Source organism: Crotalus tigris, unplaced genomic scaffold, assembly GCF_016545835.1.
Source record: "Crotalus tigris isolate CLP2741 ecotype Arizona unplaced genomic scaffold, ASM1654583v1 scf7180000018970.2248101, whole genome shotgun sequence".
In the NCBI taxonomy this organism is placed as follows: Eukaryota; Metazoa; Chordata; class Lepidosauria; order Squamata; family Viperidae; genus Crotalus; species Crotalus tigris.
The window spans coordinates 311301-334396 of NW_024097302.1; the positions used below are offsets into that span (position 1 = coordinate 311301).

The 23096-nt window shown below is 36.8% G+C and overlaps 2 protein-coding genes across 7 annotated transcripts in view; both read right to left on the reverse strand.

Annotated features, from left to right (window-relative positions):
- Positions 1 to 1918: 1918 nt before the first annotated feature.
- RAP2B (RAP2B, member of RAS oncogene family) lies at positions 1919 to 4864 on the reverse strand. Its single transcript, XM_039357978.1, has one exon. It carries the CDS (start codon positions 3996 to 3998, stop codon positions 3447 to 3449), a length of 552 nt encoding a protein of 183 aa, XP_039213912.1. The 5' UTR covers positions 3999 to 4864; the 3' UTR covers positions 1919 to 3446.
- A 432-nt stretch (positions 4865 to 5296) lies between these two features.
- The window catches only part of P2RY1 (purinergic receptor P2Y1), a 119187-nt gene continuing 101387 nt past the window's right edge, over positions 5297 to 23096 (reverse strand). The window contains exons 6-7 of one of the 6 annotated variants that reach the window (XR_005558489.1): positions 17046 to 17087; positions 5297 to 8382 (exon numbers count right to left, since the gene is read on the reverse strand). The gene's annotated coding sequence lies outside the window, so the exon portion shown is untranslated. Of the gene's footprint in view, positions 8398 to 14012; positions 14528 to 17045; positions 17088 to 23096 lie in introns of those variants that run through there. The other 5 variants (XR_005558492.1, XR_005558488.1, XR_005558490.1 and 2 more) reach the window with 5 other exon arrangements.

The window sequence follows — 23096 nt, forward strand, 5'->3', positions numbered from 1 at the left end:
TAACATTAACCTTTTGAATTTTAATTCTCTGTATATTACAATCACTTATATGGTAAAACAAATGGAGTATACAGCAGATATATGCTAATTACATTTTATATGATGCAAGAATAGGAAGAGGTACACCCTAAAGTTTAGGCTTCAACTCAATCAATGCTAGGCAGCAGGACCAATGATAAGAGAATTGGTCAAACTGCCTACTCCAGAAATTCTGCTCTCATCTCAAATGTTCAAAGACCTCAGATTAAGACTAAAATTCTAAGAATATTTATTTAAGGAAATTCTGCTTAATTGTATGAAATCACTCCTGAGTAAATAAAAATGAGACTCGGACTGAATATATTTAAGGTTTGTGGTTTTAAAGAATACTATAATTGTTTTAATAGAAAGTTTACTAAGTAGGATCATGAGAATTCACCAATTTGATATTTAAGTAACTCCGTTTCTTAAACTCATTGAAAGCCAAACTAACTTTCAAATCATTGTTATTTTTTTGATCTAACCCCCATTGAGGTCTATTATATTAATAAAACATATAATACTTGTTCATCAACAGTTCCCTTTCATAGCCCTACTTGGGAGAATAGCTACCAATTTTTTTGGTTTGGTATAAGTTTCTGAAAGTAGTAAGCCACAGGGGGGTTTCAAGTGCTCTGAAAGAAATCTCTACTGTCAAACATCTGTACTGAAACCAGAGGATGAGATATGTACGAAAATAGCTTTCAGTCTCTTTTCATGAAGTATATTATTAATATTTCAAAACTGAGTTGACCGACCAGAAAACTCTGCACCCCTTGGGTAAAAAAAAACAACAAGTATCCTATCCTTAAGCTTAAAAAGTATGATAATGGAAACATCAGGAAATATGTGATCTTCAATGAGCAATAATTCTAAATATTTTACTTAGATGTAGCATTCCACAGATACTTATTAGAACAACTCAAAAATCCCAAATATGTATGAACTTTTAGGTTCTCCACAATTGATTTGATCAGGTGAGATATTACAAAAAATAGGATGAGAAGACAGAAGGTTATTTGATGTTAATACTGTCTCCCAACAATTTTGGATTTTTTTTCACGCTCAAGGTACTTTTTTAAAATTTTCTATGGGGAAGAAAACAAGCATTCATAACATAACCTTATGGCAGCAGTTCTATAAAGTACCACAGAAATCACTAGTGCTTATATCTAGTAATTCTTGAAACTGTTACCCCAAAACGAGATTATATTAGCAGGAATAATAGCAATAGCTCCATTGCAATCTGCATTGGTAAGATTGCCACCTTGACTATTACGTTATTTACTAAACAGTGTATTGTAAGAATGAGAAATTGGAAGAGGTGCAAGGAAGACTCTCCTTAGGAGAGACTCAGTAGTTTAATCTTGACCAAAGAAGAGGGGGAATATAAGAGCATTTTTAAAAGACCCACAGAGCATCACACTGAAGACTCGTTCCCCATCATTTCAGAGTGTAGGACATGGAATAATAGTCCTAAAGGAATTCATTTGAATATTAAGAAAAATTCCCAGTTGTAAACAGTTCAATGGAGAAACTGATTTTTAGAGAGCCCATCCACTAGATATCTTCAAGTAGAGGAGGAATAGCAATCTATTTGGGTCGATTTAATTTGGGTTCCAGCATTAAACAGCCTGTTGGCCTTAATGACTCTTTTTAATGTTATAATTCTATGAATAAATTAAACTTTGAATTCTGTAAAGCATTTGAAATATGAATATCTATATATATTGCATGATTTAGCAGAATCCAGCACAAGTTAGGACTCAGTTCCAATATCAGATACCAGACCTTAATAGTAAAAATACTTTGCCTCAATTGTTATTGCTTTAGACAATTATCTGTCCACAATAACTTATAACCTACAGATTTCCACAATATATAAAAACCCATAAAACTGTTCTTTTTTTAAAAATTGGCAACTGTATTAAAAGATATTGAAATGAATAAACGTCTGTCTGGGATTTAAAATTACAATTAGAGATTTTGTTTTTCAGATACATTAACAATTTCTTTCATTGCTGGTTGAAAATACATCATTTTGGAGGAAAACAGGAAAAAAAGGTGAACACACAAATGCTCTCTCATACAAAAGCACACTAATACCTGTGAACCTGAATAATAAAAAAAACCCTGAAATCCATGGCAACTAAAGTGAAAAGTCTCAAATGGATTAAAAAAAAGAGGAAAATAATTCCATTAATAATAGGCCCTTTTGTTCTCTCTTGTTCACTGAAATAATTACTGAAAGGAAACGGTTAACTAGAGGTTTTGGGGGGGAAGGGAGTAAATAAATGGGATTTTGGAACTTCCACAGGTTGGCACGGGCTGCAACAGCTGCTTTGAAGGCACTCTACACACACAGGGGCGCTGTTCACCCTGTGCCACATTTTAGAAACTCTTTGTACTTTACAGATCTAGTTGGTTATTGCCAACCCTCCCTCCTCAAATTGAATAAGGCATGTTATTACTTTGCCTGCCCTGTCTGTCCCCAGCCATTCCACAAGTACATACAACTTAAAAACTGTGCAAGTCTGTTAGTGTTTTCATAGCTGATTTTTTTTTAAAAAAAACCCAACACAAATAAATGCTCTTCATTCCTTCCCTTTCAATACAACAAGTAAACAAAATAGATTTCACAAGTAATCAGCAGATATTTCTGTGGCACCTCTTGCGCTGTATTGGCATCAGTATTATTAAAGTCCCAGGCAGTACTTGTGCAATACTTCTTCAGACGGAGATAAGCATGGTAACAAATATTCCAACTTTGCATAGAAATCCTCAAAATCAAAAACTGCCTAGTCACTAGTTAATTTCAGACTGACAAGTGTGAAAGAATTGAACTTCCTCCACATGTACTTCCTTCCTTTGATGCTTCCCTTCGTTTCTTATAGGTGTGTCTCTGTGTGTTTAACCTTCCAGTTATAAAGCAATTCTTAACTCTCTCCCTCTGCCCCTGCTGCAAACAACACAGGAACTTTTCCTACTGGTTATCAATGGCCAATACAATCCTCCCAACTGAGGCAAGTACAAGAAATAAGCAACAATCAAACCGCTGGCATGTACATGCGGAAAGCGCCACATTTCCAAAGATATTTTTTTTTTTTGTAGTTTTTCTTTTCCTTGGGAGGAATCAGATGTTAACGAGAGACAATGCGTACTCATGACACCGACAACCACCCGCAGCAGCATGAGTATATAAACTATAACCTGGAAGGGATCCGGGTGTAATGCAAAATTTGTTTCAAAGGCTTGGGAGTTTCACAGGATGACAACACTGCTGCTCCAGCTGCCGCCACCTTTTCGTGTGGTGCTGTTGCTGTAAACCTTTTTATTTCAAAATGTAAAGAAAAGGAAAGAAAATAATAATAAAAAAACACCACATAAAGCAACGCCGCTGTGCTCTTCTCCGCCACCCCCTCCCCCCCTCAGAGGATAACACAGGAAGAGCAGCACTGATCGTCCCCGTTGGGTTGGGAAGCGTAGTTCATTTGCCGGACGATCTCGGCAAAGAGCTCATCCACCGAGGCTTTGTTTTTGGCTGAAGTTTCCATAAAGGGGCAGTTCCACTCTTCCGCCAGAGCTTTGCCTTCCCCGAACGAGACCTCCCGCTCGCCTTCCAGGTCCACCTTGTTGCCCACCAGGATCATGGGCACCTTCTCGTACCTCTTGACCCGAATGATCTGATCCCTCATGGGCTTGATGTCCTGAAAGCTCTGCTGGTTCACCAGGCTGTAGACCAGGATGAAGCCCTGCCCGTTCTTGATATACAAGTCCCGCATGGAGGCGAACTGCTCGGTGCCGGCCGTGTCCAGGATCTCCAGTACCGACGGCGAGGAATCCACCTCGATCTCCTTGCGATAGAAGTCCTCGATGGTAGGATCGTACTTCTCGATGAAGGAGCCCGTCACAAACTGGACGGTGAGAGCGGATTTGCCCACCCCGCCAGAGCCAAGCACGACCACTTTGTATTCTCGCATGGCTCTTTCACGCACACCCAGGGCGGGCGGGCTGAGCGCGGCTGGCTTCCTTCGCCGGGCTCCTATTCTTCTCCCCTCCCACCCTCAGAAAGGAAGGGGCGAAAAAAAAAAAAAAAAAAGACAGGCGAGAGGAAGGAGGGAGGAAGGGAGCGAAGAAGAAGCCGTCCCCCGACGGAAAGGAGGCTTCCTTTCTTCGCTGGAGATGAGGCGGAGAAAAGCACTCGGGAAGCGGCAGCTACGGTAGGAGCAGAGGCGCCGAGCAAGGAAAGGAGGCGGCTATCGGGGCAAGATACTCTCTCGCTTTTCCCTGCGCCCAGGCAGAATGAAACGAGTCGCGACGGGAGCTTGGAGACGCTTTCGCCCGGCAAGACCTGCGCCTCAATAGCTCGAGGAGGAGGAGGAGGAGGAGGAGGAGCAGGGGGAGGAAGGAAAGCGGTGACGGCGGCGGCGGCGGCTGCTGCTGTTGCTGCTCAGGGTGGCGCGGAGGCGGCGCGCGCTAGTTCCGATTGCGTCCCCGCAGCGAGCAGAGCGCCTCAGCCAGGCGCGCGCCGCTCCAGCCCCGCGTTGTCTGCTTGCGCCGCCGCGAGCCATTGCTTCTTCCCTTGCGCCCAGCCGGGCTGCGGGTCTTGCTAATCACCCGCTTTTCCCCCCTTCCTCTGCCGACCCCATTAGGCGCGAGGACGCACCCCTTTCCCCACCTGAAAGGGAGGCGGAGAAGAGGAGGGAAGAACAGACGCTCACGCCCCCTAGCCTCCCGCCCTTCAGGTTGGCATTGGCTGCCGTTCAGTGCTCGTCAACCGGCCACGGCTTATTGGGCGAGAGAGAGACCTTCCTTGTAGATTGCCTGTAGGGGAAAAGGACTGTCGAGAGAGCAGCTGTTTCTTTCTTTCTCTTTCTGGCTGCCTCTGCTGTTTCTCCTGTTTCTCCTCCCTCCCCCCCCCCCGTTCTCGTAAAAGTGAGAAGTTTTGGCGGACAATTTAGAAAAGAAGAGGAACAGCGCAGCTGGTTCTTCCAAAAATTGAAAAACAAGTTTCGGAAGACAAGCTTGAAAGAACCCTTGGAAGATCCAAGCGTGAAACTTATTGTCTACTCACAAAACGCTAAGCTAAAGTCTGACTTTCGGCGTGGCGATAACGCAGGCAGCGAGTTAACGTAGTAAACCATCTTTCAGTTGTTCAAACAGCCGTAGAGATGACATGATGGTGAGAAAGTGAAAGCTGGTGGATTTTGTGTGTGTGTGTGTGTGTGTGTGTGTGTGTGTGTCTTTAGTTCACTGTTGCCTGGGTTAGTCCGTGCAGTTTTGTTTTTTTTTTGCAAGGTTACAGAAGTAGTTTGCCCTTGACTGCCTCCTAGGGCTGAGAGAAAGTGACTGGCCCAAAGTCATCCAGCTGGCTGTGTGCCTAAGACAGCACTACAACTTGGTCTCCCAGTATCTAGTGTGGTGCCTTAACGACTTCACTTGATTGTTAAAAAACTGAATAAATCTCTACTCAGTCTACTCCCGTCATAAAAAACCTACTGTTTTAGGCCAGTCTATTTCAGTGCTCTGTGTCATACATGCTCAGATGCATCTAAGAAACTCTTTTGGAGGACATGAAAGTAGTAACGCTGTCCGACGGTTTCTTCACAGTGTCTGGTTTTTAGGATATGCTGCATTTGGAGGCTTTTCTATTCAACAAATATGTTGGTTTTCAATCAATCCCAGCTAAGTATGACATAATTTGACATGTGAAAGACACTAAATGAGGAAGATTGATGTATATATTTACAATCTCTGGATAAACAAAACAGGGTGAGCATCATACATACAACAGGATGATCCCATGGTCTGTTAAGACTTAGGAGTCAATATAATGGGGAGAAATGTAAAAATATATCATTAGACAGAACACACTACTTGAAAATTCTGGCAGAATAACATTTCTGTTCTTGTAGCACAATTTATTTTATGGTGTAGTTGAGTAAATGCTGTGTTTCTTTTAAAGAGGGGCTTACAAATTATACCATAAGTTAACCTTTTTCATGCTTGTGAAGCAAACCTGACAATACACTGCATGTTTTCAAATTATGATTTCCAGTTAATCTGGAAATACCTAATACATTGGTGGATATATAAAACAGAGACCTTTTTCACTAATTTGAAAATCCCCAGATGGAATTTCTTTCTGAAACTTTCATTTTAAAATAGCCACATTAAGTAGGGTGAGGAGAACAGAAAAAAAGAAAAAACAATCCCAACCATGAGGCTGGAAAATAGCCAGGAATTCCATGAACAAAGTCAGGAATATAAAAATAATAAAATATCTTGGTCATTTTCATTACTGAAAGTAGGGAGAGGATTAAAAAAGAGCAATGCTTCCAAGGTTCAGGTGAGTGATACTGGCATTTCAGATGGATTACTAAATGCATTGCATCTGCTATGATGTACATCTCCAGGCATTACAGATCAGGCTGGCGTTAATTAGGATTGTAAAATTCCTTTGGTCAAACTTTATAAGCCATCTTTATACAACAAGGCCTAGATGCACTAAAATTGAATGGTAAGTTTAGGGCAGGAAACATTTTTGTGGAAGCAGTGAGGCATAATGAAATAGTCTACCTTGATGCTTCAACCAGAGACACAATGGTGCAAGAGCTATCATTTCTGTGTTGCAATGCCGTTTTGCTACAGTAATCAATATTGAAAAGCAGCAATGCCATTTTTGTTACAGCAATCAATCTATGAAGTAGCAAAGGTTTAGTTCTTGTAATTATTGTTCTGATAGTTACAGTAATTGTAATGCCTGTAAGTACTTAATTTAACTTAATGGTTAAAAAGCAATTGCCTTTTATATTACTGTGCTGCAGATTATCTGAAAAGATAGGGAAGTGAGCAGTCACCCAAACTAAGGGCTATTCCTTCAGGTTAAAGAGAAAGTTATAGCTTAAAGGGCAGTTCTGAGAAACAAACAATTTAACTGATTCACAGTTGTGACTCAGCCATGAACCTTGCTGAGATTGCCATGTTATGATAAGCTGTGGTTCATTTGATTTTGTCTTGGCTTGTGTAACATGAGCCATTGTACTTTGAAAAATGTACTTCATATCTCACATATCAATTTAGCCAGTGGTAGCTTCTTTAGCAAGCCAAGAATTACTGCAATTAGCCCAACACAAATGTATAACTTGAAAGAAATGTTGGATTACAAATTGTAGCTGTACTGTATTTTGAGATTTGAATTAAACTGATATTGCCAAAAATTGTATTCTTTTTTCTATCATAAAATAAAATAATATGACCATACAGTAACTCTACTCTATCCAAATATGCACTCTTTCTTCTATGTTTTTTCTTTGTACTTATCATAATAATCTAAACTTAATGACACTTAATAAACCTCCTATCCAAAATGCTGGGCAAAAATATTTTGCATTTTACCTGGAACCCTTACCTAAGAAAATCAGAGTTAGTTTTCTACCCCCCTAAATAACTTCCAGTTCCTCAAAATGTATTAATTTAGTACAGAGGTTAATGATCTACAGATTCTGTAACCTTAAATCAATTTAAGAAAAGCTCTTTTCCACTCAACTGCATTCTAACTGGTGAATCATTTCAGTCCAATGTGGGATAACTGCCACATGATATTATTTCAATTTTGTCTTTGTTAATGACAACCAGACTGGCTGTGATTTGAATTATAAGGAACCCTGGCTATTTGCCATAGTCATAGTCAAGTCATTTTATTGTTGCTTGCTTTGTTAATCAGGCATTGTTAATCAGAGAAAAAAATGTTGCAATTACCAGCCTTTACTCTTTCTTTACAATAGTCTGTTACAAAAGTTTTAATTCTTTAGATTCACAAAATATGCAAATGTAAAACTTCCACTGAATAAACAGTGTTGGCTAAAAAAACAATTACCACAAGCTTCATCTCCTTCCCTGTGAGGGATTCTCTTCTTGTACCATTCACATCAACAAGGTGATCAGTGTCTAACTGCTAATGAAGGAAGAATAATGCATTATGTTTGAAAACCACTATTCTGGCAACATTGTATAGGGTTTCTTAGAAAGACAAGGCTGCTCATTACAACACTCCTCTGCCTTAAAAGCTGAAAATGCACCACAGAGCACCAGCTGATAACTTTAGTTAATGTGCTCTTTTATACAATGAGAGGGAAGTTCCTGGAAATCTTGAATGTGGTTCCCAATGCTTGAAAAACCATTGAAAAGTCATCTTCAAGTCAAGCTTAGTTTCTTCCTGGTGACTTTGTATAGACATCCTTGTAGATTTTTTGGAAACAGTGTGGAAACAATTTGCAACTGTTTTCTTCTAGTTTCCCCACCCCCACTCCATTTTCTCAGTCCTTGAGGCCTTGGAATTTTCTGATCTTCCATCCAAGGACTCTGCTGAGATAAAAACTATTAGCAAGTGGGATTTTTTTAATACGACAAAAGAAAATAATTCAATACACCACTAATGAATAATCTCATATTATAGTATTGTATTAAACATAAACACAATTGTTTTTAAATTTTGTTCATAAAATGTAGGATTATGATCAAGAAAAGCCAGGTTCAAGGCCACCTCAGCTATAGCAGTAGGTAACTTTGGGCTGCTTGCACCTTCTCAGCCCAACCTACCTCACAGCATTTTTATTGTGAGGAGACTTAGTCAAGAGATGCTATGTGTACCCCCTTGAAGTCTTTGAGGAAAGTGGGAACAGAAATTTAAGAAGAACTGCTAGGACTTTGATCACTGAAATACAAAATTATCTCTTCAGAGTAAACACAAAAATGTAACTTATCTCATCATGTAAAGATCTCATCAATGCTCTGCTTCCCCCTACCCACCAAAAAACAGAGGTCGAATCTTTTTTTCATCTCCATGAGGCATTTCTGTTCAAATATTACCAATTCAGATATTTAGCATCTTTGGTGATTATCAGTTTGTCACTGAGCCATCAATGGGCAAGATTACCTTGTGGGGCAACATGAGTATAGATGAACTAACATAAGATGAGCTATTTATTGACAAGTAGAGTTTATGTTGTAAAATAGAAGGTATTGTAGTACACAGTATATGTTTTTCCATTTCTATAGAACCTACTAGTTATTTCTTTAGATAATCCAATATTCTAGTGTTTTGAAATAATTCTCTTTACTTGCCAATGCATTCATAATGAAACTGCTACTATCAATAACTGCTACTATTCTTCAAGTGAAATGGTCTGTATTTATATTTTAAGTGCAATTGGTTTATTTATCTGTTAATTGTGTTCTGTTCTGGCTATGCCTGGGATAACAACTGTAAAGCTCAATGATCCATGTTTACATTAAAAAAATTGATTGAATTCAATATGATTACTTCTAAGAAACTGCACATAGGATTATAATTCCATATACATAATTTAATTATTTCTGTGGCTGTAATGCATCATATACTGCCAACATTAGATTTTAATTCATGTAAAGTCCTGGTGTCCTACATGCTTACATCACATGCAGTTTTCTTGACATGATACCAATGTAGTATGGCATTCCTTTTTTTCTCCAGGATATTTTTTTTTCAAATTTCTATTTTAGTCTACAACTTTGTGCTTTTCAAATTATTCCCATCCAAGTATTAACCAAGGCCAGTCCTGCTTAGGATTCTAAGTTCAGCTAAGGTCAGCTATGTGATGCTGTCTAGTTGGATAATAATGTTCATAATCTTTTAATAACTATGCAAACAGGAGACATTTAAAAGTTCCTTGGAGATGGAGAACAAATGACAAAACAAATGTGACATCACACAAATGCAACAACTTACCTAATTGCATCAGGGTGCAACTATGCAATAGTGACATTTGCATTATGATATTAGCATGCACATCTAGTCATTTTGGTATCATTTGCTAAAGATGCCACTTCTGGGTTATGGATATAGTTATGGGATATATATTGTCTACTGATATCTGGCTGCCAAAGAGAAGGTAACCAGAACAAACACTGGCACCAGTTGACTCAGCCTTCCATCCTTCCGGGGTAGGTAAAATGAGGACCCAGATTGTTGGGGGCAATGTAAATATATATATATATATATACATTGCTTACTGGTGTACACCGCTTAGAGAGTGCTTGCACTTAAAGCGGTATATAAGTTTCATAAATAAATAAATAAATAAGTGATGACATCTGTGATCAAAGATTTGCAGTTTTCAGCGGTTCCTTGGAACAATCTCTAGAAAGGGAATGTTTTCTTTGCATTCTTTCTTCTCATTTGTTCTTCTACATGACAACCAAGCTAAAGAGTTCTATAAAACTCATGCTTATGATTCTGTCAAACTTCAACTTATTTTGGTAAAATTATCAGTATACCTTGGACTTATATTAGAGAAGATAAAGATTGAACTATAAGTAGCAGCAAACATTAGATGAGAAAGTGTAGCATACACCTTTCATTAGATAATGAAATTAATCATAAAGAGACTTGGATTAAATGTAGATATATTTGCATTCTGTGTATTTATTAGAAGTGCTAATTAGAAACATACTCTTTCTATATGCATTGCTGGTAAATGATTCTCACTATCATTTATGATAACTACTTGTAACTAGATATGTTTATAGTAAGAGTCAGTTTCTCCTTTGACTGAGGAAATAAACTACCGTATGACTAAAGCTGATTAATGCTGAGTCACCCATTTCCTGCTTCCCTGCTATGTGACAGTTAACACCTTGATAAACAGATATTCTCTACTTTCAGAAGTGTTCTCATTATACATTAGGTTTACTCTCACATTGCATTTATGTGACATAAGGAGTTTTAAAAGAGTTAACTTCCAGAGGATGCAGGTTTTCATGATTTGCCTTGTTATTTTAGCACAGTCTTTCCTTCTTCCTCCTATCCCTCCTATTGACTTTTGACCTTTGCCTGTTTGCAACTATTCATACCTTTAGTTTTGTTTTTGTTTTTTAATTCCATCTGCCCTGAGCCCTAGAAAAATTCAGGCAGGGAAGGTTCTGCCTTCTCTTCAAACTTGGTGCAGGCCCAGTTCTAGAGCTCTTGAGTTCCTGGCCTCCTGATTTGTACCATCTGAATTCATGAGGGCAGGCAGGCAGCAAAGAGAAGTAAGCTACATAACTGAAAATGTCAACCAATGGCTGTAGCTACAGTCCATAGAGAGTAAACACCATCTTTAAAAAAAATACTTTGATGGATCTGGGCATGCATTCTCCAGCCTGGCTGGCCAGTTCAAAAATATACTGGAAAATCCAGATGTTTAAAAGTTTGCCTTCCCCATGCCTTCTGGCAGCATCACTTTTGTCCATTTTAGTTATTTTTTCCTTTTTTTATACTATCTTCAAGGGCCAGCCTATGAGAAAATAAAAGGGAAGGGAATTTCAAATATATCCAGACTGTTTAGATTGTATTAGCACATTCAAAATGTAACTAGCTGCGCTGTTCCTTTTTACTGCAGGAATGTGTGTTTCTGGGCCACTCAAAAGCTGTACATGTTAAAACATGAGAGGGAGTCAGGCCCAAATCTAAGTTTGATTTCATTTTTTGAAATATTTAATTCAAATAATATATATTTCATATTATTTCTCTTTGGTGATATGTTTAGTAATTTGCCTTTTTGGCACCATGAACAATTAGTTTTATAATTACTTGTGAAGGTCTGTGGATGCTTAGTTAAGCTTTTGGGCTATCAGGTTTACAAAAAAATTGAATAGCTGTTGTATGAGATTTTTCTATTTAACCTATTCCTTTCAGATTTTTTTTTTATCAAATAGAATTATAATCATATTAAGTACCTTATTATAAACTCTTAAAATATGAAGTTTTTACCATGGTAACAACAATACAATTTGCATTATGTCAGTATTGTCATTACTATACCTTTTCTCTCTGTGTGACTCATATACAATTATATAAAATATAAAAGATCACTCAAAAGTAAATGTAAACAGAAGGTGTTCTTTCTCTGAATGAAGTGACATTTTTGTTGCTGTTTTTTTTTTTTACTTTTTTATTTGACCTAATTATTTAAGCTTCCTAAGCAGAGGATAAGAATTCTGAAAATGCAATTAAGTTCATTAGAAAATGGAAAAGAGCTAAAGAAGTATGAATCCACCCAAACATTTTTTTAAAATGGAATATTATAAACACAGACAAAAATGTCTTAATGATAAACATATAACCCATGCCGTCATTTAGTCCTGCTGGAACTTTAATGCACAATCCAACTTTCTGACTGCTACAGTTTTTTGTTTTTAAGTCTACTTCTCTGGTAGAACCTATTTGCTCAACAGGACTTCACCCTCTGCTTTGTGTTCACACTATCTGTAATGTTTTACCAAAGGTTCTACTCTCCCCTTTGATCACATGTTGCAACAGCATTCTGGTACAGTTTCAGAGCCCGGTTTATCATGCTCACATATGTTAGGTCACCAAGATATTTGATTAGTCAATTAATATGCATTTCATTTTTCATCAGATTTTATGCTGACATCCTTAGCACACCTTAAAATGTAAAAATGTCAATAAAAGGCATAACAATATCAATACAAATCAGTAAAACAGCCATAGTAAAATAGAAAGCATTAAAATGTCAACAATAAATAATAAAACAATCCATAATAAATAAGGCATTTATTTTCAGCCTGTCTTTATTATTTATATAAATCTCAAAGTAGCCACCATACTAATATTCCTTTCTCCTCCTATTTTCCCCACGATGACAACAACTCTGCCAGGTGAGTTGGGATGAGAGAGAGTGACTGGCACAAAGACACCAGCTAGCTTTCCTGTCTTAAGGTGGGCCTAGAACTTGGGCTCTTGGTTTCTCCCCTGGTGCTTTCAACAATAGACCAAACTGGCTAAATAGAAAAATTCCATAGCACTCTACTACCATGGTTAATTTTTTAGTAACCTTAAATATAGCAATCCCATAGCACTATCGCTACAAATCCCAAATTAAAGATAATTAATTTATCTTTAGATAAATTGGACATAAAGATAGTTCCCCCTCCCGTGCCATCACTCTGCTGAACAATTAATTTGTACAGCACTGTCTCAATTCTCATCTTTTTTCATCTTCTCACCTTTCCTACTATCTTCTCCTGTTGGTTTCTTATGATTAATCCACTGTTGTTTGTAACTTATGATTAATGATTGTAACTATGATTATGACCAATGACCTATTGCTTACTGTTTATATGTACATTATGAGCTTATGCACTGGAGACAAATTCCTTGTGTGTCCGATCACATTTGGCCAATAAAGAATTCTATTCTATTCTATTCTATTCTATTCTATTCTATTCTATTCTATTCTATTCTATTCTATTCTATTCTTCTAGCATATGGCATAGAGACATTAAGTTAAAACTCTCCAGATGTCTTTGTGCTTACTGTAGTGTTCTTAGGAAGGCCATCTCAGTGGGTACTATTATAATATGCAAAGAGAAGCTATTTCATAATGTTGGTGCTCTAACAGAAAAACATTGTCATCTAGCTTCAGCCCCTTTAATTTCATGTGAGATAATTTTGGATTAAGTGGTGTTTCTGCTGTGAGGAAGACACTCATAGGACTGATCCCCTCTGGTTGACTCTGCAGATGTTTTAGTGTACACTATAACAATCAAAAACAACACTTTAAATTAAACTTGGAAGCTTTTCAGCAACTAATGCATGGCCTCAGCAACAGATGTAATGTACTCCTGCCAGCAATCAGTGTGCCATATTTTGAATTGATTTATCTTCTAGATAACCTCCAAAAGCAGACTAATTTAGATCTTCCCTCTTGACAGACAACCCTGGAATCAACTAAGAATCCTGATGGTTAAACAGCAGTTTCATTTTTTAATTTTTTGGTTCAGCTTCAGGCTGCTTTTCCCCCATCTATATTCTAACAGCTTTCAGATGTCAGGACATAAATTCCATAGCATACTTCCTTTCTTCCAAAGTAACAATATAAGCTGACTATCAACAGCATACTGATTATACAGAACCCAGACTGATAGATGACCCTGCCTAAGGACCTTGTATACAGGAAATGGGACTTAATTTTGTGGCATCCACATATGAGCAGACAACCTGCTCTAACTATTGACTGAAACTGCCCACTAAAGGAAGAAGAGAGCCAATATAAAACTGCATCTGCAATTCCCAATCCTCACAGTTGTCAAGAAAGCTACTAAGATTAGTGATACTGAGTGCGGCTGAGAGGAGTGACTTATTGATTAGGTGTGATTAAAACAGTGTCATCTCTTAGTGAACACATAGATGGATTTACTCTATGATCTTTAAGGTCTTTTATAGGTGCACCCATCATCACTATAACTAAGTCTATTCACCTTGCTGCTGGCCATCCTGTTCTCTTTCATTCTACCTTTCCCAGGATCAGAGCCTTCTCCAGAGTGCCACGTCTTCACATAATGTGTCCAAAGAAGGATTACTTAACTTTTGTCATTGTACTTTTAGTGAAATCTCTGAGTTGATTTATTCCATGATCTGGTTTTTTTTGTTTTGCTTTTGACTCTCCATGATACAAAGAACAGTCTTCTGCAACAAAAAAGCTCAAAAATATCAGTTATTAAGCTTTGATTTAATTTTCCTTTCATTTATCTTCTCATGTTCATTTTGAATTACTGTATATCAAGAGGTGGACTTTCATGCTCTTTTGATGTGCTTATGCAAAAACGGCTATTGTAATCCACAGTCATGATTGTATGTGGAGGCCAGAGTTTCCACATCCCAAATATATGTTATACACAGGAGAAAACTGTGAGTTCTAGTCCTACCTTAGGCAGGAAAGCCAGTTGGGTGATTTTGGGACAGTCACTCTGTCTCATCTCAACCCACTCACAGGGTTGCTCTTTTGGTGAAAATAGGTGGAGGAAGGCATATGAGTATGTTTGCCATCTTGAGTTATTTATAAAAATAATAAATGTGGAATATAAATAAATAAATATTGTGTTTGCTATTTTAGATTTTAGATATTATTTCCTTTCTTTCTGAATAAATACACCCTAATGTTTTTTCACTGTAATAAGCCTTTTAAAGTTCATTTCATATTTGATTAATTGAAAGCATCATGATTCTCTTTTCTTGTTCTTTAGTTGATCAAACTGACTCAGAACTTGTGGTGCTTAAGGATCTGCATTGCAACATTTTTGCCATCTATGCCCTTAGCTAAAAATCAAGGAAAAGCAGTATTTGAAGGAGAGGGAAAAGCAAACTGTAAATTGATTATCAAAAGCAAGCCGTGCTTTGTCTCCCAGTACTTAACATGGATCACCAAATGGTCAGAACACAATCAAAGCCATAAAAGAATGTAAATGAGCATGCGCGCTTAACAAAGAATGCCTTTTCTGTGATCGATAACTGACAATAGAAGTAATATTGCTAAAAGTTCAACAAGATGCCATGTTCCTAGAGAAGAGTCAACTTTTGTTCCCAGTGCTGTTGATACAGATAGACAGCCAGTTTAGTGTAATGGTTAAGGCACCAGATTAGAAACCAGGAAACTGTGAGCTTTAATCCTGACCTAAGGACAAAGCCATCTGGGTGTCCTCAGGTCAGTCATTCTCTCTCAGTCCTAGGAAATAGGCAATGGCAAACTGCTCCCAAAAAAAGCTTGCAAAGAAAGCTGCAGGAGTCAAAATTGACTTGAAGGCATTAAAAATAAAGGCAGTGTGCATGAAATTGCTTATGGATGCTAAGTTATTTTGCATGTATTAGGTATTGACTCAAAGAGGGTTAATAAAAAAAGGAAAAAGTTTTGGAAAAGCATAACGATTATTGATTCTTAAGTAAGTTCCATAAGCTCAATGGTATTGCTCAGTAAGTATATGTGGTTGTAAACTTGTGATATTCAGTAAACCTTCCTGGGTAATTAGGCTCTGAGGAGCTACAAAGACCTCAGAAGTGACATAGTGCATTTTTTTACTTTTTGATAAATGGATGTTTTGTGATTGGCCATTAGGACAGCCATTTTATAAAGACATCCATAAAATGCTTTCTAAATTTCAAATCTACAATGTGACCTCAAAACAGGAACCCCAAAACTAAGTTATAGTATGGGTTGGGGTGGTTTTTGAAGAACCAGCCAGGGAGCCTAGATATTGAGGTTTATTCGGTAAAAAAAAAAAGTCTCATTTTCTCTCTTCCTAGGTAATATTTGTTGTTTATTTATAAGTAACATAAATAAATCATCACCCAGACAAATCAGGTTAAGTTAGTGCTATGCTAAAGTGACTGCAACTGTGATTACTTTGGTTACCTCTATTTTCCCATGAGGAATCCTAACACATCAATGTAATTTGCTAGTCTTACCTTCTAGTGTCTTATATTCTCATTTTCCTTTGATAATCCCCACACTGTGCTTGCTCATTTTGCAGCACTATGATGTTTCCAGTTATATGTACCTGTTGTCTGTACCTGGATCAAGACTCTTGTTGGAGCAGTTCCATCTTTGGGATGGAATTTAGCACATCTCTTCTGAAGTTAGACAGTGTTATAACTCTTACAGATATATTGCTGCCATTGCTTTGCACAAGTTATAGAGCTAAACAGGATTATAATGCACCCTGAGAAATCAATTATATCAAATATTTTTTTCTGGCTGAGAATTTTGGGTATTATAGTCCCAGCCCATCCAAAAGTCACAGCATTGCATACATAATTGTCAGAAACAGTATAATTTCCTATTGTATTTATGCAATTCCCTACATGTGTAGGACAAAATTTATACTTGAACAAAGAGATAATTATAATTTGTTCTCTCTTTTGTTGATTAATTAAGGAACTGTTTAGGAGTAGAGACAGCTTTTAGTTCAATTTGCAACTTCTTGTGCTTGCTTTGACTTCTAGCTTGCAGTCTAGCTGAAGCTAATAACATCAACCTTATTTTAATTCCCTTGCTTATCAGTAAGCCAGTTAACAAGCTTATCTAGCTGATTAAAAACAGTGCGATAAAAACCAATGATATGGTTCCTGTGGGGGCCCTTACAGTTATTTACATGTGTGAGACTTATTTGTTTCCTCTATTTATGAATGATTGATAAGTTTGTATACTTACATCTTACTCCAGTGAAAATTCTGTCCCAAAGTACAAATACATCTGACAAAATAAAAACAACAACAATGTATGGCACAATTAATCTGTTAAAGTGTCTATAGGACTGCTTTTTCTATACAGTCCAGTGAATAAAATTGTTCCTGGATTGTGACATTGAAAAGGAAGCTATTTGCATATATCAAACCCCATTCAATTAATGATGATTGCTGCATCAAAGTTTGTCCTAAACAATTGATGGGCATCACTGGCATCATTCCTCTCCCCCCCCCCCGGCTTACCAACATACTCCCTACTCAATAGGACTGCGCACATTTCCAAAATTATTCGGAAGTGCTTTAGACCTTGTGCAATAACAACCTCTCCATGTAATTCATTAAAGCAGCCTCTCAGGGTTTTTTTCACTCAAATTTCTGCACAAACCTGAGGAAGAAGGGAGGAAGTTTTTTTAAGATTCAAAGAGCAGTTGATATAATGGTTAAGGCATAAGGTTAGAAACCTCAAGACTGAAACTTCTAGTCCCAATTTAGCCAGCTGAGTGACCTTGGGCCACCCATTCTCTCTCAGCCCTAGAAAGAAAGGAATGGCAGACCAATTCTGAAAAACCTTGTTACAAACACTGTAGGGACCTGTCCAGGCAGTTTCTAAGAGTCAATACCTATTTGAAGCCAAAGCACAATAAAAAACAAGCATATACTTTAAGGCTTCCTTAAAAGTAGTTTACACAGAAGCCTAAACATAATGGTATGCCTTAATGAATGGTAGAGATGTGATACATTAGTTTGAGATCTAAAACATTTCTGAATGTTAATAAATAATTATTAAAATGAATTTGAAAAAATAAAAGTGGATGAGAGAGGAAGGAAATGGAAACAGGTTTCATATTTTAGCATATTCATTGTGATATTTTGGTTAGCAATCTAGTTAAATCTTGAAATACATGAAATTATGCTCAGATAAATAATTATCTAAATGGAAAAAAATGTATATAAAAGATTTTCATTGGTTATTCTACCAGAACCTATAAGAGTCTTAAGATTTGTTTCCTTTTATTTTAAAAACAAAAAGAATCTGGGATGGGTGCTTGTTCTGGTCCAAGATCCTGATTCTCCCCCTCCCCTTCCTTTTTCTCTCCCATAAGTCTTTTCTTTCATGATTCTTTTGTCCATTAACACCCAACTACATGGATTTCAGTTCCTCAGTTCAGACCAGAAACTTCTTCTGAGTCATAATCCTCCATCATCTATGTTTTCTTTAAAATAAAAGTGGCCATCTAAGCTGTTTTTTTCAAAGTATGACTAACAGGTCCTGTCCTTTGTCCTGAAGAAATGAGATTGAACCGCTCAAGATTTGAGAATGCAGGGAGATAATGCTGAGGACTTCTTTGATGCCCTTTCTTTTATGTCCTTTAAAGTTATAATACTGTCTAATACTATCTAAACATTCCTTTTGCAAACAACAGCATTTTAGACTTAGCTTTTAACTTCGGTAGTAAAACTCTGCAGGTCAGTTGTGTCAATTCATCAGGGGGATTAACTGTACCTCTTGTTTTGGGTGAAAATAAAAAAGATCCCACCTTTCCTTAAATTTCATAAGTGAAAGGAATTAGTGCTGCGCCAAAAATTTCCTCTATATTTTTAAAATCAATCTATTTTCATTTGATGAACAAAGTCCAAAGATTTTTTTAAAAATCCAAATTTGCACCTCCCTTGCATAGCTAATTAGCTGATAGAAATATTTGGAAGAATCATAACTAATGAAGGCATGCTTTGTTTCCTTCATCATCTATGAAGCTGCTTATCAGTTCAATGCAATTTAGTTACTGTTACTGTGTGTTCTCAAAAAACCCCTGCAATAGTATTTGAGATAAGAATCATGTTGTTTATTTCAACATAACCTTTTAAAATAAAAAAAGCTTAGGGAAGCAAGTATCTATGAAAACCAACAATTTAAAATAAACATATTAGGAAGTTGGTATCATCTAGCAAATCTCTTTTATAATATTCTCTTATCTCCTACAAGTCCAATATGCTGAAAGTGGCAACAGTAGATGATCAATAAAAGCATAATACTAAATAGCCTGGTGTTAATAGGGTTTTTAGGCTTTTGTCAACATAATAGTTGCATCAATCTGCCATGGCCTGGGTGTAATCCATGGCTTGGGTGCTCACTGCTGCAGAAAAGACGAACTTTAAACATGTGGCATTTTATAGATACAGGTGAATTGCTGTCTGGACCAGCTGAGATGTAGATTGTGTTATTCACCTGAATGCCATTCTTACTTTGCTTTCACTTCAGCCCCCATCCTTCCCATCAAGTGTACAACTAAAAAGATATCATTAATGGCAGCAGTTTTGATATAAAGTACATCTAGGCAAGAGACCATAGTTGGCTGCTTAGACTTGTCTGCGTTGTGGTTCATTCAGAAATCAAGATACCTGACACAAGAAATAAAGGTTTATGACTGCATTTACAATCATCTGGTAAACTTTAGCTTCTCCTCCCACCTTTTCCTTCTGTAAGTATCCCACATTTAAGCCCATAAGCAAGTTATGATTAATAATATGGGCGAACTTCAATGAATGGAGGCTGAAAGCACACTGTTTCTGCATGTGGCTTTCCCATATACAGTGGAACTCTAGATATGGTGCATTGACGCCAGTTCATGGAAATGAACAACTTTTATTTATTTATTTAATTTATGTAGCATTATAGACTCTATCAGATTAGATTCTGAAAAAAAGACTTCAGAACAATTTCATAATAATAAACATTTACTATCAGCACCAAAGCTATAATTCCACTGAATGAAGGTAAAGCTAAGCTTGTCCTTACTACATGATAGGAACAATAAAGTGAAGCTTTTTAAAGAACTTCAAAAGGAGGCCAGTCCTCAATTTTTAATCCCAGCAGGAAGATGAAAGGCTGTCTTTGGGCTCTGTGTAAATCCACAACTCTGTGTAGCAGAGTTGTGATTCAGACAACCAGTCTGCAGTAGATCTCTGACCAGTTGCTTGTTGTCTACATTGGGACAATAATTCCCAGAATTCCCAGTTAGAAGCATCTGTTCAGGGAGTTCTGAGTACTGTAGTCCCAACATAGTTGAAAGGCAACAGTTTGTATAAAATAGATTACTTCTTTTATTTTTTTGCTAGGTGTATAAATGCTCAGAGGAGCATATATAACATTCTTTCCTCCGATTTTTCTTTACAGCAGATCAATAAGTTAGGCTGGGTGCAAAGACACGACTGCCCCAAGGTTCTCATATTAATTTCCATGGCTGAGGGTATCTTTGAATCTGAGTATTCATCTTTATCTTAACAGTATACTTTTCTTTCAGTGTTTAAACTGAAAGAAAACCTATATAAGATTTTCAGTGCATTATTCTCTGGGGTTTTATGCACAATTTAAATGAGTGGATTTTTTAATAAAAAAAAAATAGTTCCTTATTTTGAATAAATAAATATAGAGAATTCCTGAAGTCAAATTGCTGACTATGAAGGTATGAACATATAAATTCTTGGCAGCAATTTCTATTACCTTCTTTGGGATTTTATTAAGTTTTTTTTTTTTACTTCCTTGTCTAGCCTGTATTCCATAACTCGTAAGGCTTCCTATACAAGTATTAATTGTGCTAAATGGATACAGAAGTAATGGAGAAAAATATTTCAGGCACATAATAAGACATTACAAATTTGTTCTAATATTAAAACGTAAAACAATTTTTTTCTATATTTTATCACATACTGTAGGAATTGTCCTGTTACCTAATTGTTTTTCCAGACTTTTACTGAAAATCTTTTCCAATTTAAGGTGGGTTTAGACACATGAAAGAGAAAAGCCATCTTAGTTTCAGAATGTAATAAGAATCCACAACCATTTAATCCAGTATCTATATCTAATCTCTCTACAGAGGCCAACCAGATGTTTATAGGTCCCCAACAAGTTAAGTATAAGGGTGTTACAAACCAGGAGGGTGAAGATAATCTAAAACAACCCTGACAACATTCCTCCTTCCAAGAGTTCTCCAATAAAATGTAGACTACCACAGTCAGGCTAAACATCTTGTCACCATTGTCTACAAGAGAGAGAGAGGGAGAGAGAGAGGGAGGGAGACACACACACACACACACACACACACACACACACAGAGAGAGAGAGAGAGAGAGAGAGAGAGAGAGAGAGAGAGAGAGAGAGAGAGAGAGAGAGAGAGAGAGAGACTGTCTAATGGTCATCCAGCTGACTTTGTAGGTAAGGCAGGGTTAGAACACATAATCCTGTGCTTTCTACTTGGTGCCTTAACTATTGCACCAAAATGGCTTTACGTTGTTTACAAATCATTCTAATTTAAGTATCTTATTGCTTTCCAGTATGCAATTATGATCAAAACAAACAGATTCAAAACAAATTAAAAACAAGATTATACATTATTAATGCATAAACAGAAGTCATATTCAAACCTAAGAAAATACAATCCATTATCTGGAGGAATAGTCATACTACACTAGCTTGCCAGTTTTTAAGCAATTTCCTAATGGCCAGAAGGAAAGGGGCCAATCACATGATGGGTGGATATTTTTGATAATATTGCAAAAAAGAAATGCAAAGACTGAACGTTGGCTTGAAGTTGGCAATCCCTAATAAATTCTAACTCTTTATTTCATGTGTCATAAGTCTCATAATAATTTCAACCTTAAAAGGATTGACCTTTGAAACTACATCAGAAATTCTATCATCTGATTTCAGAAACAGACTCCCGTCAAAAATGATAACATCATAGGCTTCTTAAAGGCAGTCAAAGCATCTGGTATTCAATCTCTATTCAACCAGACACGTAGAAAAGCCTGCTTTACTAGATCTTATCATGTAGGCAGATGTTACTAGGGAAGGGAGTCTGAGCCACAAAGCTCAGAACTGCAGAATTCAGCAAACCTTCTGCCAATCTTGGGAGAAAAGATATAGTTGTAAAAATGAGCAATTTTACATATGGACACTTTTTAAAGGAGAAATATCCTTCTAAGTCCAAATGCCCTAAAAAACCTTTAGATATACAATATTTATTGGAAAAGAGGAGGGATGTGGAAGAAACAAGGGAAAGCAAGTCAACCAGAAAGGATTTCAAATGAAGCACAACTGTAGGCTAGTTAAGGTAGTTATATTATTATATCCTTAAATAAGGAGAGAAATAATTGAAGAGAGATTACTTGGGCTTCCTGCTTGGATATTCATAGCAGATTCTTGTTGTTATTATTTCTCTTCCTCCTGAGCATATATCCTCCATTTTATGGAATAGGAGATGATCCAGGAAAATCAGCCTCTTTGGGAAGACTGTTTATTCATATAAAGGGAATAATCATAGAACACTAGTTGGATCTCTCTTTTGATCAGTTTCCATCTGTTGCTTTCACGTGCTTTGGAAAATAGGAAAATAATGGGAGTAAAAATTAATCCCATTAGATTAATCCATCTATGATATCTTGGATCTAGCTGGCAATGCAGAAATTATTCAGCTACAAGCAAAATCCATCATTCTAACAATCAATGGGAAAATGACAAGAAAGTCTTTGTTTTTTACCTATGTATACAAATGGAACGGAATGGGGTGGTCCAACTGGGGAAACAGATGTTGAGTTTGTCTGTTGAAGCCTCTCAATATGGGGTCAGCATATTAGATGCTTTAAGGGATACTTTATTCCATATCAAAACTAAAGATTGGTGCCAAAGTGCAACCACCTTTTTAATTATTACTTTGAACAACTTGCACTTAGGCATACTGTCTATAATCCTAGTAAGAATATATCACTATAATTCTAAATGCTATTAAACATGTGTCTTCCCCAAATCTATCAAAATTTCCCTTCAAAGTCATATATGTCAGTGGCTATATTCACATCATGTAGCAGTCAGCTCCATAGTTGTTTTGTACATGTACAATTCACTGAGAATTTTGAACAGTTTCTGAAGTAAAGTTTAGATTATATGTTGATACAATAGACATTGTATACATCATAATTGAGCTCGTAACTATGGTCATAAGTTGTGATGGTCATTAAG